General features: G+C 42.7%; 2 protein-coding genes across 5 annotated transcripts; both read left to right on the top strand.

The window, feature by feature from the left end:
- The first annotated feature begins 360 nt into the window (after positions 1–360).
- ark2n (arkadia (rnf111) N-terminal like PKA signaling regulator 2n) lies at positions 361–10,611 on the top strand. 4 transcript variants are annotated; one of them, XM_061071360.1, is made up of 5 exons: positions 361–551; positions 1,577–2,479; positions 7,012–7,182; positions 7,609–7,717; positions 7,976–10,611. In XM_061071360.1, exons 2-5 carry the CDS (start codon positions 1,642–1,644, stop codon positions 8,163–8,165), a joined length of 1,308 nt encoding a protein of 435 aa, XP_060927343.1. In that variant the 5' UTR covers positions 361–551; positions 1,577–1,641; the 3' UTR covers positions 8,166–10,611. The 4 variants fall into 4 exon arrangements, with proteins under 4 accessions (XP_060927343.1, XP_060927335.1, XP_060927361.1 ...); XM_061071352.1 differs by having other exon boundaries at positions 1,574–2,479; XM_061071378.1 differs by lacking the exon at positions 7,012–7,182 and having other exon boundaries at positions 1,574–2,479.
- A 3,271-nt stretch (positions 10,612–13,882) lies between these two features.
- Positions 13,883–25,560, top strand: ark2ca (arkadia (RNF111) C-terminal like ring finger ubiquitin ligase 2Ca). The gene is made up of 8 exons (XM_061075728.1): positions 13,883–13,988; positions 21,546–21,846; positions 21,933–22,058; positions 22,192–22,321; positions 22,949–23,053; positions 23,632–23,727; positions 23,829–23,929; positions 24,928–25,560. Exons 1-8 carry the CDS (start codon positions 13,928–13,930, stop codon positions 25,043–25,045), a joined length of 1,038 nt encoding a protein of 345 aa, XP_060931711.1. The 5' UTR covers positions 13,883–13,927; the 3' UTR covers positions 25,046–25,560.
- The last annotated feature ends 2,239 nt before the right edge of the window (positions 25,561–27,799 follow it).

Genomic DNA, 27,799 nt, shown 5'->3' with positions numbered 1-27,799 from the left:
TTCTATCTCTGTTGCATTAACTCCTTCAAAAGTGTTATATTGGTTGTCTTTATAAATCAATGGAGACATTTCTGATATATAAGTAAACCCCTTAACATAAGTCTGCTTGTATTCAGCAGTAATTTCTGTGAAAGTATTTTTTTTTCTGATCCCTGATAAAATGTACCACCGCATTGAAATGACCATCCCTGTGGATTTTTTGTGACGAACAAAGTTTTACCAAAACCGGTGCTGCAGTATTTTCCCAGTCTGTAGTATTATTCTCTGACCGTAGGGGGCGCTCGGCCCCGAGCAGCAGGCCGGAAGTGGCGCATGTATCTTTGTGAACGGCCGATGGAGACATTTTAAAATAAACACACAGCTAGCCGCTAACAGGGCTCGCAAAGCTGCGAGCGCACTGCGCCAAAACACCTTCAAATTCCTCCAAGTTCCCCGAAGTGAAGCGCATTCTGCACGGGGGCGTTTATGCAGTGAAAATCCAAGAGGCCACAAATTACCAAAGATGTGGAAAAGTCTGACGCGGGGAGAAGAAGAATAGAAGTAACGCCGCGGTAAGTTTCTACTAGCGCAGCCGATGTCAGATGCTAAGTTGCTTCGGATAACGTTAGCCGCTGACATGATCCTGCCTGGTACACCTCGGGCTGGATAGATACCGCTTCCATTTATAGGACCCGGCTAGGCAGCTGTCCCGCAACCCGAATATGTTTCAATGACCCGTCTTCTCCTCGCCTAGTTGGCGAGTGTGAGGTTATGGCCGAGGTTAGCTTCACTACGCAGCTAAAAGTAGTAGAACAGATCCTGTGTTAGCCTCAGCTAGCCTCAGACACAAGTAACCAAAGACATTCCTCCAGGCACTAAAATGCTTCTTAGTGTACACACACGTAGTTTGATGTGACTGAGGAGGTTTAACAGATGTTAGTGAACACATTTTCTAACTGAGTGAGACGTTAAATAGATTGAAATTTAAAGTAAGAGTAGAATCTAGTCTTCATATTAGCTAATGTCAGTGTTCACCAGCTACATCGATAAATGGGAATTTCTGGCCAGATTATTACCTCATATTTAAAGCGAGTATTTGTTGGTTCTGCTTAGGAAAAGTCAACAGTTTTGCAACTTGTGAACTTAATACAAAATGTACAAATAGGGGGAAAGTCAGTGGTTATGAACGATTTTCAATGGCGAAGAAAACCTGTGCACTGATGCCTACTTAGTTGAATTGGAGATCTCATCATTTAGATCCAAATATACATTTCTGTGGCCTTCTATTGTTTATGATGATGACAATATGAACATGTATGACTTAATAATTTTAACAATGCATTAGTAAATACTGCCCTCTAAATATGGAAAGCAATGGCCAATATCTTATATTTGACCTCACGTTCACAGCGTTTATCCCACACATGTTTGAAGTAGTCGTTCAAATGCAGACAGCCACGGTGACAGTCCAGTTTGACTCACAATTATTTACTGAAAGTCTAACTTGTAATACAATATGCACTAAGTTATGCTCCATTTCCTGACATGCATCAAGATGCACTGTTTTTCACTCTGAATTATTTTTTTCTTCCAGCAGGTGAGCTCCTATCCAGGCACATTGGTCCATGTTTGTCGGACCTTTGGGCTCTGGTCTCAACTAGGATGAAGATGGCTGATTCAGAAAAGGCAGAGGAATTTGTGGATGCCGAGTGCCCCTCGGAGTGCCTTGATGAAGCACAATCAGCCACGGCTTCTGTTCAGGACGACCAGGACGAACATCTGAAAACGGAGACCACCACCAGTACAAGCTCACCACCAGGGGAAAAAGAGGGAGACAGCCCCTTGAATACAGAGGGGGAGCAGAGCCTCCTCTCCATGCCATGCCTGATGAAAGAGCTCCGCAGAGACTCCCCAGAGTCCCAGAACGCCTCTACAGAAAGCGACAAGCCCGCTTCCCATCATATCTATGAGAGTGACTCCTCAAACCCCTGCATGCTCTCCCCCTCATCCAGCGGCCACCTTGCTGACTCGGATACACTCTCCTCGGGGGAAGAAGGGGCTGCTGCTCCTGCAGGCGAAGATGAAGAGGGCAACATGGAAGCTGTAAATGATTCTGGGCAGCCAGGAAGAAAGCAAGCATCTGCCACGACGGCGGGGGGGAGGAAGTCTCGGCGGTCGCGTTCCGAGAGCGAGATGCCTCCCAATGCCATGGCCGCAAAGAAGAATCGTTGCCAGTCCAATGTGGTAGCAGCAGGAGGACATGAAAAACAAACCAACGGGAAGCTGGGGAAAGTGAAAGGTCATCGGAGCCAGAAACACAAAGAGCGCATGCGTTTGCTGAGGCAAAAACGAGAGGCGGCAGCACGGAAGAAGTATAACCTGCTGCAGGACAGCAGTACGAGTGACAGCGAGCTCACGTGCGACTCCAGCACCAGCACCTCTGACGATGAGGATGATGACACTTCAGGAGGTAGCAAGACAATCAAGACAGATATTCCAGGTAACATCCAGGGTTCACAACACACAGCACATTATCACAGTATCATTTTCTAGAATAACAGTAGCAGCAGTCACTTAGATATCTTGTGTAAAACACACTCACATGGTAATGAAAAGACACACAGACTAACCCTGTATAACAATCACAGATCATTTGCCATCAGTCAAATACAGACTGTAACATAAAACTTCAGGCACCCCAAATCAAACTGACTAGTCACATATAGTTCATACTTCATGATATCAGATCAGTGTTAGCAATGCTTTGTCTGTTTGTTTTATTGTCTTTTTTGTTATTTTCTCACTCATCTGTCTTCATTCACCCTAGAAGGGCCCATGCCCAGTCACTCGTAGTAGTACAACATGTGTTTAGTTTGGAACTTTGTCTCATCGTTGGCATGCTTTGGTAAACTAGTGGTCATTTTTCAACTCCATAGAATAATAAAAACAGAGCTGTGTTACTCGAATCTGTATTGTGGGTTCTGCAATTCAACAAGTGAGCCATTTTTATCTGCAGCCTTTGCTGTCAATAGACGCTGGTGAATGATCTCACTGTGTTGGTCGGAGTTGCGAAACTCTGCAGCGACTGTTAGGACTCTATTCGCTTTAGAAATGTTACCTCATACCAGAAAGTTTAGACATCAGCCATTTTAAGAGCATGTGTAAAGACCATTTAAAAATATTAAAATATTTTTTTCTATTAAGGGAGGTACAGTGAATGTCTGTGTCACCTCAAGGCTGCTTGGCATTTAGTATTATTATTTTTCTCCCTCTCTCTCTGCCTGTGGCTTTAAACTATTCCTCAGGTCTGTCGTACACTCCGCTCTGCCTTCACAGGGGGCGACAAAGCTTTTTGTAAACAGGTGGCTCTTTCTTTTGAGTTCCATAGCACCTTTGAGAATTTGTCTAGCCCTTGTGTCAGCGACTCTAACATATTAATGCATATACAGCTTTTAGAGTAAATGGTTGTTCTGCAAACTGAACTCAGTCACAGAAGTGTGTAATAGGATTAACCGCTGACAGTATTGTCTGCCTGCACATCAGTCCTGTGTTTGTTCCCTCAGTGAATCTAATGTTTCCTGACACTTGTGGACGTGAGTTCTCTGTAATTAACTACTGCTTGGTTAAAGTTTGCTGCTGTTGTGGAAGAAGTCACTATGCCTACTTCAGGCTGAACTTTTCCTGTTTTCCTTAAAACATAAACCTTTGGGGTTGGTTCAAGTTGTCAGCTTTTCTGTTCCTTTAAATTCAGGATTGAAGTGTTTGTTAGTGGTTTGTTTAATGAATGATTATTTAGATCACTAGTTTTTGACATAATAGTCTTTGTAATTAATTTATCTTAAGTGGGTGTGTTTGCCTCAGTCTCATCAGTTAACACACTTTTCAAACCGCAGTCCCTGAATATGTCTCCTGAGACATCCAGTTCCTTACTGTAGGGCTCCGTTGTACATAAAACGTTTTCAACCATTTTTACATCCCGCACACAGATTTGAGTGCTACAACTGCATGATGTAGTCCATCAGCATGACCGAGTCGATCTGCACGTAACCAAAAACAAACTGTCATTTTCTCTTTTTAATACAAAAGTCCACCTCCGAAGCATGAAAGTGCTACTGTATTTTCTTATGGCTTGGCCTCAATGTCTTTAAAGCTGGCTTCAGACGTGCATCGGAGAGATCCAGAGTGGGCGCCCAGATTCATGGGCTGCTGGACAGCAGCTCGTGGGACAGGAACGGCATCGGCAGCGTGCTGGAGGAGGCCATGACGCGCTTTGCCGTGATGCAGCGTCAGACCGAGGAGCGCTTCCGCATCTGGATGGAAAAGCTTGCACACCTCGACTCAGACGCGGACTCGTCCAAACGCTCAAGTGACGCCCACGAGGGGCCGCAACATCACTCCCAGAGGGGACGCCCGTCCCCTCCAAGTTCCTTTTTGCCATCGTCTGAGTCTGCAGAGACTATGGCCGCCTACATGTCGGCACGAGACAACAGTCTCCCCCCAACCCCTATAAACAACAACAACATCATACCGGAAGTGGTCACTCAGAATGGAAATCTAGTTGTTCCAGACCCAGGTCTCTTGAATATTTAGATTTCACTTCTTCACTCTTTGCAGTTTCACACTACGATCTTACTAAGTGTAGAATTAGTTCATACAGAAAGCATGGCAATGGGTAAATGATGCAAGGTCACCGAACAACAGATACACGTTCATCGGCGGCTGGAGCTGCTTATTTGAAGCTGACTGTGCAGACCTGAGGCCCAAGTGTGTCTGCTGGCACTGAATCACTGTGAGATTTGACTTTCATTCAATCCTTCAACTCACCTGTTTGATTTCTGCAGCATCGGTGACATGGACACGGGGCAAATCTCGATGAACTGTCGAGTCAGGGCTCTTACTGTTTTGCTTATTGTATAGCTTGTTTGATTTTAGTTTAAAAGCTGTACACACATAAACACACACAGTAGCTCAATACGTCATCCATACAGGATTGTGCATTACAGCACCGGGGCGGCCATCATGACATTGCAAGTTAGGGTGCTGCTGCTTAATAGCATGTGCCTTGTCATTCTGAACTTGTGCTGGGAAAGATAGATTAAGCGTCATAGTACAATTTCTATAGAAATCAGGTTCAGCACCCTACATTAGCATTGTTTTTCCTGAATTATGTAAGCACTTTGCTCATAAATGTTTCAGGAATTTAGAAATCTAATGACACCCTTTACTTTGGTGGCATAGCTTTATTAACATCAAAACATTTACACATAGATATGCCTATAAATATAAATGCAATATACTTACCCACACAATTTCTTGCTTTCTAAGATTATGTAATTAGATTAGACGTGTTTACATTTTTTTATATTTGCCTTTCTGTTACATTTGCTGCTATCGCTGCCTGTGTGCAGTAACAGGAAACTAGTGAGGGAGGAATGATTCCCAGCTATTTTTAGTAGCCTATGTGTAGTTTATGGGCATCAGACAAGGAATGGGATTCCTTTTGTTGTAGCTGTTAGCTGCAATGACAAGAGCCTCAAGTTTTCATGCATTATATTTGCCAAGTTAATTTTTTTTGTTTTAATTTTGCACTGGTCTGCCAGCTTGGCCTGTGTCTCCACAAGGCACCTCATGTTCCACAGCTCGACTGTGACCTAAAAACTAAAAGCCCAGGCATCAAACTTACAGAAACACAGCAGTAGTACAGCTGCAGTGTGGTGCATGGCAATGTTTACTGGTTTGACTAAAAAAAAAAGATCTGGGTGATTAAGTGGCCTTCTCCGGTTCAGATCCCGTGGTGTTTGAGGCGGAGTTACTCCTTCTCAATAGTCGTCTCAAACTACTTTCACTGACGACCATAGCGTTCTTAACACAGCTAACACTATCGAAGCATCACAGACATTGATGGACTCTTTGGCCTAATCATATTTATAGTTAGGATGTTACAGTGTTTTCTGTATGTGTGTATATGTAGCCCCTTGACTGTCAATTTTACAGACCCTACAGCATCGTTTCCCCACCTGTTTGCATGTGACTATATTAGTATACAGAATGTGCAAGGCCAAATTAGTTTTCGTCAGCAGCATGTGTGCAACTTTGCTTATGCTGATAAACAGTTACTGACAGAACATTTTTATCTACTTAGTTGTTTTCTCTTGGCCGAATGGTTTTGTTTCAAATGGTGTGGATATCGGTGTTTTTTGTTTCATACTTTTGCGTTTAAATGGATCCAACAACTGCCGTCTCGCATTTATTCAAACTGAAATAACCTTTAAATCAACACGGTAACGAGAGCCTTGTGCATACAATCACAAGCTGTGTGCATTATAAACAACACTAAGGACAGTCCATTGTTTACCAAAGAGACTATCCTGGTTTACATTAGTCCTTTTTCTATCCTTAATACATGACCTTTTACCATGTGCTTTTTTTCTCTGGTAACCCTGCTACCAATCAGCTATTCATAGGCAGCGTTCTCATAGCCTCTCTCTCACACACACACACGAGTCTGGGTAGCTGTGTGTGTGTGTCTCCCAGGGACTCCTATGACAGGGTAGAACAAAGATTTGTGTTCCTGCTCTTCCACAGTTCCTCTCTATTCTGTTCGTCGGCTTTTGTTATCCCACAACGTGTCTCTCACCGAGTAAGATTTATGTTGAAAGTGTTTTGTAATGACTGTATTCTGGTGTTTCATGTGAATGGCTGTTCCTTTTAAAAGCAATAAATGGAGAGAAAAGACTATGCTGCTGCAAAGGGGTTAATGATGCACCGCAAACACATCCACTCTTATAAAAGCCTCACTCACATGGCTTGACGAGATTATCATAGATGTAATTGTTTGTGTTTTGCAGCCAATCGAGGGCTGTTATCTTTCTACTGGTTTACCTTAGCATCTGGTAAAACAGGCTGTTTTCTTGTTTACAAACACATCTGATGCTGCAGTAAGCAGGACTATGGGCGTACAGTGTCCGATCCAGACTCCCACTATTTCCAGGGACGATTTGAATAATGAAGTGTTCTCTTTGTTTCCCGCAGACGGGCCTCCAGTAGTGGGTCACTATGATATTTCAGACACTGATTCTAACCAGGAGAGTATGAGTGTGGAGACAGACCGGCCTACGGTGATAAAGCATGAGCTAAAAACACACAGAGGCCAGGATATGGCAGCTTACTCTGGGTGTGTAAGAGCTCTGAGCTCAATCTCAGGTCAGTTACAAACCCAGTATATCTCAACTGATCCTTTCCACTCCTCTCAGTGAAGACAGGACTTTTAGAGGCATAGGTGTCACGCAGAAGTGGGGAACCTTTCTTATTAATGTCAACAAGACGTCATTGAACGTGCCAATCTGCCTCCCACACTGATTGCTTGCATTTTGGGGCTATTAAAAGACAAAAAGAATTGACCTTTTAATGCCGGTCTAGCTGGCATTTTCGAAACATGAATGTAATGTCCACAATTTTCTGTTTTGTCAGTCACTCCATGCTATCCGGTCAGCGTCTCAAAACACAAGTGTCAGATTCATCCTTGTCTGTCAAGGCAGCTGCAGTCTTCATGTGTCAGCAGGGCCTGAAGCTCCCTACTGCTGCCAACCCTCCCCACAATGTGTGACTGTTCCTCTTTGTTTGTTTCAGGCCACGTGGAGGCAGAGCTGTCGCACAAGAGTTCTCAACGCAAGAGCCAGATTAACATTGCTTCCTCTGACAGCGAGGTGGAAATAGTCGGCGTACAAGAGAAACCAAGGTAAAGACTTGAAGGGGGAAAAGTAATGTTATTATTTTATAGACTAAATATAACAACAGAGTATTAGGGCCACTTACATTGGGAGAAATCTTGAGATTTTGAGAACAAAGTGAAATATTGCAGGGGAATATTTGAAGATCAAACTGTCGCCGGCATGAAAATTATAATTTATTATGACATATGGCCCTAATACTCAATTGTAGAAAATCCAATATTTCCCTGCCAGTTTATAAAAATAATTCATTTTTATCCCTCCAGATGCGCCCACCCGTGTGGAGGTGTGATTAAGAGTCTGTCCTCCTGGAAGGAGAATTCAGTGGAGCAGTTAAACAGCACAAATCAACCCCAGCTCTGGACTACTGTTTCCCCTCAGCCTAACTGGGTGTCCCCTCCTGAAGTGGTGGACCTCACGCTCGACGAGGACACCGGACACAAATACCTTCTTTAGACGACTTGTACACTGAAGACTCCTTGTTTCTTCCTCTCACTCCCGATCCTCACCCGTCTCACCTCGCCTCCATGTTACGGCTGAAATCCTTCCTAGCGTTGCAGCCTCGCCTGTAACCGCTTGTGAACTCTATCAGCTCCAGGGCACTGTTTGTTTGTTTTTTAACTTACTGTTGAACAATCATATGTATCAAAGCCATTCTGCTGACGTAATTCCCCGGCCTGGCTTGTCATCTATGAAATTAGTTCTAATAAAATGGCACAGCTTTTTCAGTGCAGGTGGAAACACACGTTAAGAGTGATATATTTGTTAATGATAGCAATATCCTCCCTTCATTTGATACCTCAGTTACCCCTTCATAACATATGTAGGTAGTCATTTTGTGTTGTGTGCTTGCAGGCTGTACAGAGAAAACTTCAACTTGCTGCTTGAAAGCGGGTCAGTATCACGATTCTGCATTTTTATCTGCAGTCACCTGCGGTCAAGACAAAATGGCAGCTTGTACACTTTCTGTTGTACATTTTTGTTTTCAGAAGTCTCACCACTGGTTTCATATTTAGATCTGCATTGATGTCTTTGCTTTATTATACAGTGCCCAGCATCACACAGCCTGTACTCTGATCTGTCCAGTAGTGTTAAGTTTTGCTTTGTGTTGAAGTGGTTGGACATTTTGGGAAATTATGATTTCCATTCATTTTCTTGCCAAGAATTTAAATGAGTAAAATAAATATCTTTTTGAGAAATATACAGCCACTAGCTGGTTAGCTTAGCTTAAGACTGGAAACACAGGGAACAGCTCGGCTGTGTCCGAAGGTAGCAACCATCACAGGTTCACTGGTCTATGCTAAGCTAAGATAACTCGCTGCTAGCTGTAGCTTCGTTTTTAATAGACAGGGCCGTTATGAAGATTTTCTCATCTAGTGTGAACCCTCCACCAAAAAGCTAATAATTAGATTACTCAATGTTTCTTGCTTTAAATTCACAGTTTTCATTTGCGTTACTGTGAGAGTTCACTTTTCCTTCTTCGTGATAACAAATCAAACCACTGGTCACACTATGGGGAAACACAACACAAGCACATTTGTCACAGACACACTACAAGGTAGGACTCATTTCCACAGCAGCAGCACAATATGTGGCGATGGTGTGTGTTTGTCAATAGAACGTGTGTATGTTTTGGTCCGAGATAGATTTTTATGTTGGACGCCACGTCTCTGCTGCAGAGCGACGTTTAGCTCTCAGTGATTGTATGTTTCTGCAGGGCTGACTGGATGCACTTCACTGTTTGCATGCCCACTCTGAGTGAATGCAAACACCTTTAAACCTCTGGGGACCCCTTTATAACAACTGAGGAAAATGTATCTTCCATGGAATACTGCAAAGCAAGATGGCCTGAATGCCTTGAAATGTGCACTATTTTCTTTCTAGAATGGTATAAAGCTTATTCTTTTACCTAATATAAAGCAGTGGATTTTTTTGCTATCTCAACAATAAATATTTTAATAATAGATGTGAATATAGCACACGTATAAAAAAAAAAACAGTAGAGGTGGTGTTGAGTTTGTGCCCACGTGTGTCGAGCGTTTATAGAAGAGACATTTTAGTGTATGAACTGTTCTTACCCTGATGCTCAGGGCCTGCTTGCTCTCTTTTCCCTGTGGTCTTATTTTTGTCTTCATGCAGTACTGCCGCCATACTGGTAAATTAGGAATTTTTTTTGATCAAAAGTCCAACTTCATACACTGTTTTAACACTTGAGATTTGTTTTATTGCACATCTACATTCTTATAAGTGATGCTTGAGAACTATAGTCATTATTTTAACGTTCGCTGGTCACAGAAAAGGGACAATCCTCATTTTAAGGAACTAAACCAAAGTCTAAATGGAATATGTTTTCACTTTGTCAGTTTGCCAATTTGAAAATTGCCTCTAGTTTATTCAGGTTAAATTTAGAGTTTTATTTTAACTTTGAAGTCGGTGCAATTTGTTCAAAATACAGTTTGATATTTTGTTCCATAGGCCAGTTGCTTTGTTTTTCCACTATATGAGGCTACTACTGTAGTGTTGATTATTTTACAGACCACTTCTGCTTGCAAAACCCATGTTGCTCTTGTTCCTTATAGGATTAATATGAGATGTTAGTGAGACGTTGCTCATGTCTTTAGAGGTTTGGTATAGAAAATAAAGGGCAGTGATGCTCAACTGTGGTTGCAAATTGCATGTTTGGTCACATATTTTAACCTCAAGTCTGATATTTCCCTCATTACCAGTAATTTAGCCTCGCTCTTCTGTTGATTTTTGTTTTGTTTTACGCTCAGTATTTTAAATTAACAAAAAAGGGTTGTTTATTTTGTTGCTTCAGCAGGTCCTTGGCTTCCTTGAAAATATGTCTGTAGAACAAAAAGAAACTATTTTAAAACTAAATAAATAGAGCATTATTTAATGACTTTCGTGTACAGTTATTTTGTTTGTTTCTAAGCTTTGAAGATGAAGCTCATGTGTCTGTGACTGTTTGGATGTCCAATGTCAGGCGTCCAGCTTAGAGAAGGAAAATGTAGCTGAGAGGATCTTTCTGATAAATGAATTGTTCGACCTGTCAAACCTCGTCTAATTGGGACTGAATTGGCATTTTCGACATGCTTAAACACAACTCTAGCAAACAAAACACTTGAATTCAAATTTTCTATTATAATTATTATGACAGTCTATTAAAAAGTGTTTGGTATGAGACAAGTGTTTTTGTCTGTACGAGTGAGAACAATTTCCATCATAGGTTCAATACTTTATCAGACATCTCATTGTGTTCTCTTTTTCTGCGGCTAAACAGTCTAGACTATGAGACTCTGTTAACAATGCAACTTCACCCTCACCCGCCAAAGTTGCATGTCGGGTCAGAGGTCACACCGCAACACCTGCCGCTAGAGGGACATATGGAGTTCACATAAGGAGGACAATGAGGGAGTGGAGCAATGCAGCCTGCGGGGCCTGTCTCCTAAAAACCCAAAGAAGCCCTTCAGCCTACTCCTTTCACCCCCGGGGGCAGGACATCAGCTGTATGCAAATTTTTTTTTTACAGGGCAGCGGTGGCCTCACAGAGCAGTGAATGTGCCAGTTCTTCCTCCTGCAGATGTCTCTCAGTGTGCAGGTTTACACTCAGTCTGCTGTTCTATAAAGGTTTATTCAGAGAATGGCTGCTCCAACCACCACCAGAGGGCAAAATATAAATGTATGGGACTACTTTATTTAACATGGAGCACAACATGAAATGTTACTTTCAGGCTCAGCTCAACGTATTACAAATTAAAGAGCTGATTCTATCAAACGATGGTCACAGCATATGCTCCAACTTCTGATGTGCCAGGATGAGCTTATTTTCTTTTTCATGTCTTTTCTGTTTCCTTGTTTTTTCTTTTCTTTTTCTTTGTCTTTGTCTTTTCATTTTCTTTGTCTTTGTCTTTGTCTTTGTCTTTCTTTCTTTTACTATTTATTTCTTTGTCATCTGTTTTGCAAATTGGACATCTTTTGGCACTTTATATCAAACAAAATAAGACTTAACATTTTTCAAAAGATTCCTTCTTACTGCTTTTTGACATGTTGCATTTGAAAATTTGTTCGATCTAATCTACCACTGCAGCTTGACACTGCTTTATCGTATAAATGAAGAAAAAAGTGATGGTTTGACAGAATTAAAGATCCGACGCCTGTCATTTGGGGATAAAGGGCACTGATTGCAGTAGTTTGACCTGTGCTGATAGTTAACTATTATGAAAGGCTCTTTGTGTGGCACAGCAGGCTTAAAGTATTAGATGGTGGGAACTGGAAGACGAGGACATATGGGACTAAGAGTTTTGTGACCACCCCCCCAGCCTCAAGGCCCATCTGTTCCTTCACCCCTCAGGCTCAACACTGAACACAGAGAGGTTTCCTGGATTCAGGACCGTTTTCAGGATATCTGGTGGCCAGAAAAAAGGTGCAACATATGCTCAGGATGTCATCGTTGTTTTAAATGAATGAGGATGAGAACTGAATATTACTTAATGAGCTGTAATCTGCCTACAGTCCTGCAGGCAGCCCTAATGACTGTGATTTGATTCCTTCCACACAGAGACAGATGGGACAAATCATCCACTGGGTCCCACAATGAAGAAAGGCAAACTTAACCAGATTTTCTTGTCCTTAAAACAAATCAAAGATTCTTATTACAAACAGGCTATGGAGTCTTCTCATTAGTTACAACTCAGGAGGAGTCACACATCTTCATTTTAGCCCTAACCCTTCACTAAAGTAAAAAGTAATAAGGACAGAGCTCCACTGAAGACTACAACATTTTATATAAGTAAAGGTTTACACACCATGATGTTAAATCCATCCATATAAAATTCTACATAAGTACTAAAAGCAAAATGTACCTCTTTAAGTATCCAAATAAGTACAAGTATAACGAGTATTCATGATGGGGAATAATCAGAGTTTACACAATTTTAGTGGACTATTATAGTCCAAATGTCCAGAATTTCAATGCATCTGTATTACTCATCATGACTTGTTGGTTAGTTCAAAGACCCTGCGATAGCCTGCCCCGACAAGTGTTTGTACTAATTTTCTCTTGACTGTCTTCTTGTCTTTGCTGCAGTACAAGATACAACTTTATAAATCTTATAGCCTTTTTTTCACAGCACAGACATATTGCTTAGCTGTAGGGGGAAAAGAACAGGTAACTGCGCTCAGGTGTCCCCGGTGATCTCTTTAATTCAGAGAAATCACACAATAGATTGTTGTCTTACCATTTAAAAATTGTCTTGTGTTTTAAAATTGTCAAAATAAAAAAACAAAGCTTTGTGTTTTAAATTACCAGTTCAAGAGATTAAAGAAGTTGAGAGAATCACTTTTAAATTGAGAAACAGAGAAGAGGAATTTGAAAGGAACTGGAGTAAATGGGTCCAAGAAATAGTAAATAATAAAGAGAGTACCAGGAAGATACACCCCTTTCCTTTTGTTTTGTTGTTTTGTTTGTAAATATATACAATGTGTATACAACCACTTGTGTTTTCAATTTGGTTAGACACTTTTTAGGAATGTACTAAAATCTAAACAACATTTTATACATGGATGATTAACATCTTGAGTCTGAATGCTTGTATTGCAATACCTGCAATAACGTAACAAAAATAGCCAATCAATAATTATTTTACGTTATAATCATAACATGTTTTTCTTCTTTAAATTATAGTACTTTAGCTGATTTAATCACTGAAAGGATCAATATTTGGATTGATTATCTGTAATCCTACCCCTGATATTGCATAGTACCAGATTCTAAGCAAATTGAATGGTATAACCTCCAGTCTGTGTCCCTGCAGAATCATCTGTTGCATATTTTCATTTTAATTCCTCCATGAGACCAATCCTGTCTGTGACATAATCGTGGCAGAGTGGCTGAATAATCAGTGTGAATGAAAGCTAACGAGGGGCCATGTTTACTTGAGGAGGCAGCAGCACCTCCTCCGGGCTGCAGGCTCCAGTGTGGACGGAGGGAGGGAGGGGCTGGACAGTCCCCGCCCCCGCACGGCTCCCATTGGCGGAGCCGCCTGTCACCGCCTGCGGGCTCCTGCTCGGGGGGCTCCGCTGATTGGCTGCGCGGGGTGTGCGTGTGCAGCCAGCGCAGCCCTGTGCGTTTGAACGCGCCGAGCACCGGAGGGGATCACTACCACTGACCATCTGTCTCGCTGCGGCCGCTGCACAACAAAGAAGAAGGACCCAGGATGGTGTTAGTACACGTCGGATACCTGGTTCTCCCCGTCTTCGGCTCAGTTAGAAATAGAGGTATGACGAGCTTTTCTTCTTCACGTCCTAACCCCCGTTTAAACCCCCGCCGCGTGTCTCTTCTTCTTCTCTTTCTCAATGTCCTCACGATGTAAACACAGCGGACACCTGCTAGCGACGAGCGACGAGCAGCATTAGCCGCGATGCTAACGATGCTAACGGTGGCGTAGCCGCTTTTAAACCGCTCGGACATCTTGTCTGGACCGTGACTCCCGGTGTGTCTCGGTGTCTCGGGGCCTGTTTTCTGGCACCGAATGACCGCAGCTGTCAAACGGCAGCCCCCCCCCGCTTGCTCCGTTTTTCTGTAACCCTCCGCCGCCAGCTCGGTCCCCCCCCCCCCTTAGGCTTCGGGTTCGTGTGTTTATTCGGGACGACACCCGGAGCTCGACTCCACCACATTGACTAAGCACCGCTTCATTTAGCTAATGCGACCGTGTGTATTTGTGTGTAATCTGGCCGTGCACGCCGCTGACAACATGACAAGGGTTGTCTGCCCCTTTGTGTGGCATCCAGTGTGTTGTTCCCCCCCGCCTCTCCTCCTCTCCTCGTAGTGCTCATGTTAACCCGATTTAACATGATTCTCTTTTCTATTAACTCATCCTTCTTACTCCAGGTTAGTGTCGCAGTGTGCCTCGGGTTTAATATAGAGACAGGTTATAAAATGGTGGCAGTTTGCCTCCGATCCTAAAAATACACAATGATAAAAAAGAAAAACCGCTGCAGCAGCGAGAAACAGCACAACGCTAGAACAACCACAGTCGTTCAATTGGACATAACAGCATTAATATCATCCTCCATCGCAGCACTAGGCTATCTGTGTTGATTATGCAATAATAGCAATAGCAGTAAGATCAAGAATAGACTGATTGTTAAAAACTACATGCAGTAGCACCAATGATTTCATTGTGCTTTTATTTGTGTTCTTTTTTCCTGTTCCATAGTATCGAGGCTGGCTCTACATTCCGCATTTCTCAGACCTTTGTCCCCCTCCATTGTGTAGCTAACGATCATCTGCTGCTGTCTGCCGTAGCCTCTGCCTGTTCTCTGCATCTAGCTGTATTGTGAACCCCCTTCTTCCTCATTTCCTCTTTTCCATCTGAAGACGACATTGGCATTAAAAACAAACCAAACCGAGTTCCCACTCATCCCGTATCCTTCTGTGTAACCGACTAAAGAATAACACCTCCTGTAGTAAAAGCAGTTTGTCTTTATTTAAACTGTCATGTTGCTCTTTAGTGAATAACCCATTGTAGCGTTTAGACCTTTTTTACTACAGACTGTCATTGTGATTCTCCCATTCAGTGTGGATAGACTACATTCTGCTGTAAATTTCTGTAAAGTGGATACATTTTGATTCCCCCCGCCCCCCCATCCCCGATTCGATTACAGCCAGGCTTGAATCGAACTCTTTGGATATTTGTGTCCATCCCCTGTTTTGCCAAGTACCGGCTTTTGTCATCAACAAAATTGCTCGTATGATCGCCTACTCTAAACCAGTTTTAGCGATAATCCCGCTTTTTTTTCTAACATTCACCAATTGGCTTGTACTCGCAGCGCTGAAATTACAGTGATTTGTGTGGTGTTATTTTCACCTGTGATGGTCCAGTGCACCTGCTGTAGTGCAAAGCGTCCAAACGGCTGGTCACAATCCTATCCATGTGTGAAAGCCTTTGTTCATGCGAGCTGAATTGATTCTGTCAGTCACAACAAATTGGCGAGACTCAGGTCTAACTCATCTTGCCATTTTGAAAATCTCCCCCCCCCCACCACCACCACTATCATTCACGGCCCCCCTATTAAGTCTTCTCCTCAGACACTTCCAGAATGCTATCCATTTTACAGGGATGTGTATATCCTGCACTTCTGTAGAACTCCTTTTAGAATCAAAATGTCTTTTTATTCTTTGGTTGTGGTTCTTTCTACCTTATGTTCTTGTATTAGATCCTAATGCATGGTCATTTTATACTTTTTGTTTTTCCACATTGAACAGCAGATTCCAATGTAATCTTTGTGTAGAGATGCCCCTGCTGTACTGAAATGTGCTGTAAGCATACACATCTACTCATTGGATGCTGCTTCTGTTCTGTTAACCCTACAGAGAGCATGGTCGGGCCTTGCCTTTGGTCTTTATTTGCATGATATTATTCTGGTTATATTACTCTTATTATTACTATTATCACACAGTGCCACACATACTAATATTTTCCAATAAAGACTGTAGTTTTCTTCCTAACCTTCAGTGTGCTTTTTGCTGATTTCCATGTGTTCCTCCCTTCCTCCTTCCACACCGTGCTGTCACTGAGACAGTCCCCTCACTCTCTATGTGCTCTCATTCTCTCAGCTGTCTTTGACAGAGTTTCTTCAATTCGCTGCTCTGCTTACTTTGGAGTTGGGGCAACCAAATTTTCTATCCATTCAACAACAAAAAAAGAAAAGCATGTTTATACAAAAACACATCGGCATTGATCTTTAATGTTACACGCTGTCATTCCCTCTTATTCCATACACTATTATTTATAAAACTCAACAAAGCCTCCCTCACATCCACTCATTGGTGTTTATTGGTGTTGAGTTAACATTGGAACCACTTTGGGCAAAATGGATAACCTTCTTCAACATGGTAATCTTATATTGGGTAAGATATAACTCATATTATATTATATTATTTACTATTGTCAGTTTTCTGTAAAAGTAATGGAGAAACAATCTTAGAGTAATGTCTGATATCTAAATAAGAAAAAAAATCAAGGTTAACATGTTGAATACGCAGCTTTGTGATTTATAACATTGCCTAAATGGAATATTAAACCAAAGATGTTAAAGGTTTATAAGCCACGGTATATAAATAGCTTGGCGAATGAGTCGTCTCAAGGTATATATCAACATTTCGAGGTACTGACTGATTAATAGCTGGATTCAAACAACCTTGGAAGTCTGTCTACCGTTAACACCAGGCTACATTCTTCTGTAGCTTGTGCAGTTCTTTGTTTATGTGTTATTAAAGGAATAGTTCTACATTTTGGGAACTTTGCTTATTTGCTTTCTAGCAAAGAGATGAAACGGTTGATACTTCTCTTGAATCTCTACTGTAAATGAGAAGCGATACAGTCCATTAGCTTAGCTTAAACAACTAAATAAGTCATGTGTCCATAGAAAAGAGATAACAGTTTTATTGCTGAGCTTTGGTGATGCAAATAGGTGGATTTAGTTAGTTTGAAAGAGCCAGACCAGCTCTTTCTTTACTTATATTTATCTGACAGACATCACAACCGACAACCTTTCTCATCTGACATCTGAAAGCAAATAAGCAAATTTCCCCCAAAATGTCCAACTTTTCCTTCCAGAATCTTCAAATGTGTTGCGTAATGAAAAATCCGCTCGGTTCAATCGGCACATTGCAAGTCGTTCGTATGTGAAGCTTTATATCTGTGTAAACTGGTCTGTTTCATCCACTTCCTTTCTCGTTCATGTCCCACAACATACACATTAACACACAATCTTAAATCACCGAAAGAAGCAGCCAGGTTGATAATGTGAGATTAAATTCCTATAGTCAAAACTGTGGTGTGTCTGTACCTGGTGACAACAAAAACCTAATGGGGCTCGTATTAGATTACAAGTGCAGATAAGACCTAGATAAGACCTGATTATTTATCCCAGGGAGTTAACTGAAAGTGTCAACATAGTGTTTACAGTAGGATTAATGTGCTGTAAACATTTTTACGAAGAGTCTTAAATTACACAAGTACCAAATTTTAATACTAGCCACAAAATGATTCAGTATATAAGTTCTATATAACCCAAGAGATAAATGTTACGTTTTATGTCTTGGGTTAAGGGGTTTGCTCTCACTGTAAACAAAGTCTGGGCAGTACGTGCAGCACAGGCTTGGGTGTCATTCATTAGGACTATTTCACTTCCCATTTTAAATTTGAGACTCAGCACTTTGAGGTGTTTCGAAGCAGGGGACTCCTTACTGCCCCTCTCCAGCCACATGAGCCATACATCTGTTCACAATGTCTGAAATAGTCCAGAGTTATTTAAGTGCAGAGTCTGCAGACACAAGGTGTGGCTGAGAAGTAGCCATATGTTGCTCTGCAACTTTTTGCCAGCGACTGCAGCAACGGACTTTTAAAATAACCCAGCAGCTGTAATACATATGTTTATCCACAGTAGCTGCACGGCTACAGACCTCGTTAGCATCAGATCTTTTGTCTTCCTCCCACCATGTCCTTATGTGACCCATGTACTGTAGAATCAAGGTCAGCGAGTGCAGACATTAGCCGATATATGTGCATGTTTTCAGTCCAGATGTACATCGCACAGGCCGATTCCTTTTCCTTTTAGTCCCACACTGTAATGGTTTGTGTGTGGATCCGTGATATCAGCAGGTGTGGGGATGGGTTTCAATGAAAAACAGCTAGCACATAGCTCAGAGCATTCCATCATGGAGGACAATCAGACTAGGAAGAAGACAGGATTATGTTTAGAAAAGGAGGTGTGCTGCAGTGATGGCAGCAGGAGGGAGAGAGGGAGGGAGGGAGGGAGACAGGTTTAATGTCAGACTGCTGCAGTCGCTGGTGGGCGGTGCTTCCGGGCTGTCACTCACACAGGGGACGCCATGCTGCAGCCACACCGTGGGGGAGGGGCTGCCTGTGCAGCAGCTCAGGGGTGAGGAGAGGTGGATGAGAGCATGTGTGTGTCTGTGTGCAATGGGTGGGGGTCCGTCCTGCACCAACCAGGCATTTTGTGTCTGTCCGTCAAAGTGAAAGCAGGGACGTTGAAAGAGTAAGAGCACCAGTGCTGCTGGGAGCTCTGCAATATGTCAAACACTAATGTCAGCGGCTGATTCTGCAGAGGAGCCCACAGACAAATAATTTGACATTTACTTTCAGCTCCACACAGAGTCCAGTGTTACCAGGTCACAGGTTTCATACAATAGTGACGCACAGCCTTTTCCCCAAATCAAACCAGCAGTCTGCCATTTCTGCTCTACTTCCTCAGCCAAATGTTTTCAGTCTGCCAGTGGCTCTCAAGCTTCATTGGCTTCTCATGTCCTGAGGCGAAATGTCAACGAAGCAAAACAACAATAATGCATATACAGTATGCCATATTAGGAATAACTGCAGAATCAATGAATAGCGAGACATTTGGGAAAATTGGCTTTTTTTCTATTTGTAGGAGAACAAGAGAACATTTGGACGATCCAATGTTAAATATGAAGCTGCAACCAGAGGCTACTTAAAACAGCTTATCACAAATACTGGAGCCCGGAGGAAACAGCTCACCGAGCTCACAAAAAAGCTCACAAAATTATATGTATTATTATATTGTCTTTGTTTGATTTATACAAACCCTGGAGTACACAGCTATTTCTTTGGTGAGAAACAGAGCACTACATAATCCCTATAAAACAACGAACTGTTAGAGTTGTCACTTTGGATTTTGTATGAATTAAATAAAACAAACTTTATAGTGCTACCCTGTAGAGAACCAGGCTTTCTGTTTACCCCTGTTTCCAGTTTGTGATCTAGGCTAAGCTCTTTATTATATATATATTTATATTAAACATAAGAGTGGTATCAATGTTCTGATATCGCTCCCTGACAGAAAGCGAATGAATATATTGTCTAAAATGGCAAACTATTCCTTTCAATAAACAAAAATAAATAAAAAGATAATCACATGTATGTAAGAGATGAGGGATTTCGTGTTGAATAACAATTATAATGATTACAGATGGTAATTTGCAAATGTGATCGGAAGCCTGTGAACTAGCTTTAGTTAATGACATTTGTCAGCAAGTGCTTAATTTATCACAAACCATTAACTTATAGCTGAATCCTCCCACTTACTCATATTAGACACAGTGTCATTAGTTTGACTGTTAGAAAGTCCACGTCTAACAGACCTTTTTCACAGCAGCCATCTTGACTTGAAATAGCAGGTAAACGCAGGTGTCAAATTAAATTAGGCTCAACCTGAACAGATTGTATGTTCATGAGGTGTATTAATTCTATCGAATTCTTCAATCAGCTCTAAACAAGCTATTAATGAAAACTTGTCAAATGTTACACCTCACAGGCTCGTTTTAGATAATACAGATGTTTTTATGATTCATTTATTCGCTCTAAACAAGCGTAAACAACTCTCTTTGTTTCCAGTATCCATTTTTTCCCACATTCAGACGGAACAGCAATGCCAGAACTGGTGAAATGAAACTCTCTGCACAACACAAAAATGACCATCTGTCATAAAAATCGTCTTTTTAAGATGTCAACACAAAATCCTACATATTTATCTAATTAATATAAAGGGAAAGTTCGCCGTTTTGGCCGATGCTTTTGTTTGCTTTCTGGCAGGGCGCTTGATGAGTAGATTGATACGACTCTAATGTTGGACAGAAGACTACATTCAGAAGCTGATTAGCTTAGCTTAGCAAAAAGACTGGAAACAAGGGGAAATAGTTTATTTGTGCAAAATCTGCCTATAACACCTAACGTAATGTTTTATTGTATTCATACAAAACCTTGATTAATATAATGACCTGTGTTTGCCTGCTATATTCAAAATGGCCACCATAATAAAGGTCTACTCAGCTTAAAACAGCAACAACATATAGTAGATTTCCTCCAAAATATTCAAATTAAAGTGATTGGATCTATTTCCAGGCCTTTGAAAAGGCACAACACTGTGGTATTGTAACATCCACTCTGCACTGTCCATCCTCCACACCCTGTGGTCGGAGTCCTGCTTCAGAAAGCCAGTAATTGGAAGTTGAAGTATGAACTGTTTGTCCCCGACGCACCCTCCTCCCAACCCTCCTCTCCCCGAACTCGGAGTAATTTGCATCGATTGTTCTGTGCAGGAGGAGACTCAGTTTGGACCGTGCTGCACAGTCTCACGTCGCCTCCACCTCTGAGAGGAGGCTTGATGGGGGAGGGTGAAACCGGAGGCAAGATAATCTCTTGAGCCCACCTCGGTTGTTGTGGTTATCAGACTCAGCGAGGGTTTCAATCAGAACGAGACAATTTAATCTATGATCCACCAAACAGCAGATATTAATATAGAAACTACATGTATTAAAGTGACTGGAGTTCACATGCTGCAGACGACCCCTTCGTTGCCGTAGATCTCCAGCCCGGGCCCTTAGTGAAGATCCCTCCTCCCTGCTGGCTGAATCATGGGGAGCGGACAGACAGGCCACTGGGTGCAATCTGTCCGTGGGTTTAGATGGTGCTCCACAGGGGTCTTAGTGTGTGTGTGCATGTGTGTGTGTGTGTCTGTGTGTGCGTGTGTGTCATCCATCTGTTGGTTTGTCTGCTTTGTCTCTTCCTGTGTCCTATTTGTATGTTCTCTCTGTGGGATAAGTTGTTGTATGTTGTTAAATGTATTTGTGTGTGTGTGTGTGCGTGTGTGTGTGAGAGAGCCAGAAATCAAGTGAGTGTGCATGTATTTATGTGTTCTTCATTTGTTCGTCTGCATCTCTGTGTGTTGTCTGTGTGGTTGGGAGTAATCTCAGGCTCAATTCTCATCACTCGGATCTATTTCCCACAGGAGCACACTTCACCAGGCATCACAATAGCCATGCTACCTCCTGCCGACACTTTCACCTGGGCGCTCCCCAGGCGCCCATCTCAGCCGAGTTCCCTCTGGGACACACCAGCCAGCCCCCTCAGACAGGCCTGGCCACCCACCTGCCCCCGGCGCACCATCCGCCCCTCACTGCCCTGCCCGCACCCCCCCAGTTCCAGGATGTGCCGGGGCCTCCATTCCTACCTCAGGCCTTACACCAGCAATACCTCATCCAGCAGCAGCTTCTTGAAGCGCAGCACCGCAGGATCCTCCCGCACTCCAGGTAAAACTAGTCTACAGGAAAATAACACACGCTCACACATTCTGTCTACTCATAGAACCAAGTCTAACATATCTGTGTTATTCTAGAAGAACCCAGGAGCGTATTCCCCTGAACCCTCACCGACTGCGCTCAGGCTACGAGTTCTCCCCCCCCCTCCATGTTCCACAGCCGATGACACAGCAGCCGCGGTACCTGGCCGAAGGCACCGACTGGTGAGTCCCCGCTGGAGATAAACGAGTGTGAATTATCTTGATGCTCTCGTCTCGGCACCCTTCTGTCTGTCTGTCACATCACCCTAGCATGGGTGGCAGTGTTGATTTATCTTCCTGTCTGTTTGCCCTGCAGGGACCTGAGTGTGGACGCGGGCATCCCTCACCACCAGTACCAGCTCCAGCAGCTCCCTCAGCACTATCAGCATTACCTGGCCTCCCCTCGCATGCACCACTTCCCCAGGAACACATCCTCCGCACAAGTGGTAGGTGGTAATCTGCCCTGCTGTAATTTATTTCAAATTTTTCATCTGTTAGCTAGAGCTTTCTCCATTGAGCTGATGCTTTCAAACAAGGATGGTAAATGAACTGTAGAGCTTTAAGGGTCTTGTCAATCACGAGAAGGTTCGAGGTATCTTTATTATCCCTGAGGGGCAGTTAAATGTTCAGCCAACATTAACCATTAACTTCAAAGCGTATAATAACAAGAATTACATCAAAAATACAAGTACATCACAGTGAGACATTTGAAAGGCTGATGGACGCAGGGATAAATTACCTTTTAAATCTGTTAGTTCTGCATCTTGGCCGATTGAATCTAAGGCCAGATGGAAGATTAAAAACTCAATATGAAATGTTTAAGATTGTTCGGGCCTTCCTTTAAATCTTGACCTTGCTCAGTTGATGAAGGTCATTTAGGGTCGCGTCGCATTTACAGCACCTTGCAGCAGTTTCTTATTTTTCAGGGTTTTACAAACAGAGACATGTTTGGTGCTTGTGTCCCACTTTGCATTCTCCAAACCGAGGCAGATGCATTCAAAGAACAGAGAGGAGTCGTTTTCCTCTGCAGGATTATCAGTGCTGTTAAATGACGAGGAGATCTCTTTTGCCAGGTCGTGCATGAAATCAGAAACTACCCGTACCCCCAGCTGCACCTGTTGGCCCTGCAAAGTCTGAATCCTTCGAGGCACGCCACTGCTGTGCGAGAGAGTTACGAGGTAAATTTATCCCTGAATGCGCTCCGTACACTTTCCTCCCTCCGTCGATCCAAACCAGAACATCCTTGTAACTTGAAAACAAACTTTGAAACTCTCGAAGCCAGCTGATTTGCATTTTTATTTAGTCTGTTAGAGATTAGTATCTTTTTATCTTTTTGTTGTATTGCTTTTGTTACGTGTATTTATTTGCTCTTATGTAGTGTCATCCATTTCTTTTTACTGTTCTATTCCTTTTATTTGTGTTGTCTGCCTTCACTTGATGCTGTCTTTTTATTACTTTTATGTGAACGCATTTTTGCGATTGAGTTTGTGTGTCTGCTTTGTCTGTCAAAGCACTTTGTTAACCCTGCTTTTAAAGGTGCTATATAAATAAAGTTATTATTATCAATAATAATAAATGATTATAGAGGAATTCATCGCTCCATGCTGTTTTACTCCTTCTGATGAGTAATCTCCCTTTATGTTCCCTTACAAAATGAAGTCTAACTAATTTCTAGTGTTTTTAAGCACTTTTAGGGGTGTTGACAAAAAAACGCTCCATTTAGAATCGGTCTTATGATTGTCATGTTTTCCCCCAGGAGCTGTTGCAGCTTGAAGACCGGCTGGGGAGTGTAAGCAGAGGAGCTGTTCAGACGACCATCGAGAGATTCACCTTTCCACACAAATACAAGAAGGTTGGTCAGATAATAACAGACATTAACACCACTCAATGTTTTCTCATTGGATTGAATGGCTCTCATTGACTGTTTCTCTCTATAATGTGACCTGATAACAGAGAAAGCCACTGCATCTGAAGATCGGAGAGGAGGAGGAAACCGATGTGGATGAGAAGTGTACGATCTGTTTGTCTATGCTGGAGGACGCAGAGGACGTCAGGTCAGAAACGTTTTCTTTCAAACTTAAAATAATACTTGTCTTTTGTCGTGCAGAGAAAGATTACAGATTGATACTTGGGATGTTAAAGCCAAAGTGTACAAATCTAAATTATCAGGGGATTATATTTGGAGACTATTTCTTATTTCTGAGCTGTTGTCAGGCAACCAGTCTATGTTGCAGCCAAGAAATAGTCTCACACAAATAAACTCCCTCCAGTACATTTACACTTCCGTCTTTCTATGGATTAAACAAACACACATTTAAATCGATGAGCTCTAACGGTGCTAGTGGGCATTTTTACAGAGCCAGGCTAGTTTCTCCAGTCTTGGCTCTAAACTGATTTGGTCTTTTTCGATCACAATTTAACCTTCACTGATTTGTCAGGCTCCACTCACACGACCCCCGTCCTGAAGCAAACAACCAGCATTGGCCTCAGATACCTGTGTAGACTAGACAAAGTATACTACCAGCACTGCTGACCCTGTTGTCTTTAACAGCTATCAGCTGTTGTGCAGTTAAATTCAGCGATTTACGATGAAATAACCGCTGCTATGTGTAGGAGACGAGACTTCAAACGCCCGTGTGGACAGAGGTCGTTTCAGTCCAAATAAACAGTTTTCATACGTAATCGCAGTGGTATGAATGTAGCATAAGTCACCTCCAAATGATGGCCCTTTTTTACAAGCACTGACTTGAGCACATGGATTTTCACAGGCAGTTAAACCCGAGCTGGGGTGAGTGAATTTAGGGGATAGTGAAAAGTGCTGTGGGACGAGGAGAGAGTCGGTTTACAACATACGGAGTCTCAGCTGTCCTCGAGGCGTGTGGGACTCAGGCCGGACAGAAGTCCTCTCTGCATGCCTGAAGGAACTAAATTAACTCCCTGCAGGTTTCAGAAGTTCTGTTGCAGAAGCACACAGTTGTCTGCACCGGTGAGACTCATGCTTGTCCCTGTGAATCAACGTTGACCCTGTGTCTTTCTCTTCTCCGTCCTGCAGGAGACTGCCCTGCATGCACCTCTTCCACCAGGGCTGCGTGGACCAATGGCTGGCCACCAGCAGGAAGTGTCCAATCTGCCGCGTTGACATCGAAACACAGCTGAGCCCTGACAGCTGATGAGATTCAACCCACGCACGCACACACCCACCCCTCCACACACTTGTCAATCACCGTTGTGTGGTTCCACGCTTTCTTCCACCCCATCCCCCACCACACCCAACTGTCGGGTGCTTTGCCAAATGTCTCCAGACGTCATGTGACATCACCACCCTCCCTTCTGACTCATGCTTTACTGAGCCAAGCCAGGATAACTAACTGCACGAGAGGCCGCGACAGAGTCTCTTTTATATAGAAGCACATCCTTCTGGAAGCAAAAGACATGCAAACACACACACACTCACACTCACACTCACACACACACACACAGTCATGTACACAGGGTTTACTTGTAGCTTGCTGCTTGTCAGTTGGGTGTTGTTGCTGTGGTAGTGTTGTACTGTAGGTAGCCCCGGGCTGTGTAGCATGTCCTTAAAGCCATGACTGAATGTCCCGAGAGTGGAATCATAACCCCACAGTGAGCTGGCTACTTTCTCCCTCTCTCATACATGTATTATGAGAGAGTGTATTATACATATGCATATATATGTATAATACACACACATTTATATATATATATATGTATATATTTCTCTCTTTTCACACACACTTCAACATGAATATTCTGCCACACAAGAAAGCTTACCAGAAACTAAATGCTCTGATGCCATGTTTACCTAAAGATCATTTGTGGTCGTAGTAGAGTAGCAGTAACCAACAAGTGATATCTGGTGCACAGACGCCCTCCTGGTGGGCGAGCGCCAGACTAGCTGAGGGTTTTACTTCTATCATGCAGCTTTGACATTTTTGCAATACAGTTGTACATTTACCTTGGGTTGGTGTCATGTGAGATGGTGTCGTGTGAGTAGGTCTCTCTGTCACTGCCGCATAAAACCCAGCCCGGTGACTTGAGTCGTTGTGTGTGTTTTTAACATTTAAAAAAAAAAGAAAAAATAGGTAGAGTATTTTACCAAAATAATTTTTTTGTTTTCACAGTGTAGCTTCAACCTGACCACACGTCTGTGCTCGGCCCTGCTGTGAGTGTGTGGATGTGGCAAACTAAAAGTGTGGGTGTTGGAAAAATGTGAGTGTGTGAGTTTAAGGGTTTCAGGCAACAGGTAGACTCACTGTAGGTTAATGGCCACTGGAGTGCTTATACAACACGGAGCCCAAAAAAACAAACAGGGGGATGAATAAAAGAAAGTATCGTGCACTGCAGAGAGAGGTGGGAGGAAGATTTAGCCGCCTTTGTACCTGCACCTTCATCTTGGCGCCGGGCCAGTGGCAGAACGTCGTGAGCTGAAAAGTGCATGTTTCATCGTGGAGTCGGGCTGTGAGCTTTGCAAGTGTTACTCCATTTTAACAAAGGTGCAGAGACGGCTGTGCATGACTTAGCGATTACTTCTCGACACTAACGAAGAAACAAAAAAAAACAGGCACGGCGTCAGATCCCCTGACTTGTAGCGTGCGTGCATCTCGTCCCCCTTTTGGGCGGCAAAACATCGGGGTCCTCTTTTGATGTGAAACCTTTTGGCCTAAAGAACAAGCACATGTGACAGTAGTTACGGTGACAAGTAGTTCTTTTTACTTGGTATTGCATTTGGTTCATATTTAGGTATAGATTCATGCAGTGTTTTCAGCAGAGAGAAGAGCTTGTGTATTGATCTCGTGTATTTGTGTGACAGACCTCCCCTCGTGGTTGCTATGCTGGTTTAAATGCTGTATTGCTAGAACATGTAGAACGTGGTGTGACGGAGGCAGCCTCCCTCTCACAGTGCACAGAGACATGAGACGACACGGCAGCAGGGGAACATTCAGGCTGTTCGATCCAGTCTCGCCTGCTTTCACTTCGGTTCACAGGTCCCTGCGTGTTAATTGCTGCTTTTAGGACCCTCGCCGTCCTACGCACTGTGATAATTAAGAATAAGAGTCTTGGCCCAGAGTCTCTTTCAGGCCAAGGACCAATCAAAACAGGATCCACTTCTCCCTGTCTTGTGCACTGCCAGTGTCGACACTGCCTCCTCCTGTAGTGGAGTCATCCGTGATGAAGTTTTCATAGTTTACACAGGGTGTTGTCAGTTGAGATGCCTTAAGTATTTAACAATCATAATTTATTACTAACTGTAGATATTGTGGGTATGTATTTAATTTTGTATAGTTTTTTTTCTGGGGGGGGCGATCATAATTTATTTATTTAGAAATAACACAAAAAATGCTATGAAAAAAAAACAATTACCTCATTTTTGCATTGTTTTGAATAGGAATGCTTTGCATGCAGTTGTACTTTTTGGAACACTGAAACGAAAACAACAAAAAAACGATTCACCTGCTGTTTGACCTCCACAAGCTGGCTGCGCGATGTTTACTGTCCAAGGCTGAGCTACTGAGCCCGCTCTCTCTCTCTCTCTCTCTCTCTCTCTCTCTCTCTCTCTCTCTCACTCTCACTCTCACTCTCACTCTCACTCTCACTCTCACTCTCACTCTCACTCTCACTCTCACTCTCACTCTCTCTCGCTCTCTCGTTCTCTCTCTCATGTGGTGCTGTGGATCTTGGTTACATTCCATTCAATGCAATTTCTCAGATCCCCCATGCTGTGATGTAGTGGACAAACTGCAATGAAGTGAATTGGTTTTAGTTTGTGACTTCTCTTTTCTTTTCTTTTGCACTCGCTTGTTTAAATATGGGAACCCTCTCACTGGCAAAAAGGTAGTTGAGATAATTTCAAATTATCACTAAGAACTCTGGCTTTTTTTTTTTTTTTTTCAATTTTCATT

The sequence above is a fragment of the Limanda limanda genome, chromosome 1 (genome assembly GCF_963576545.1).
Source record: "Limanda limanda chromosome 1, fLimLim1.1, whole genome shotgun sequence".
NCBI classification, from domain to species: Eukaryota; Metazoa; Chordata; class Actinopteri; order Pleuronectiformes; family Pleuronectidae; genus Limanda; species Limanda limanda.
The sequence above is the reverse complement of the archived record's forward strand: the minus strand, read 5'-3'. Positions and strand labels throughout refer to the sequence as shown.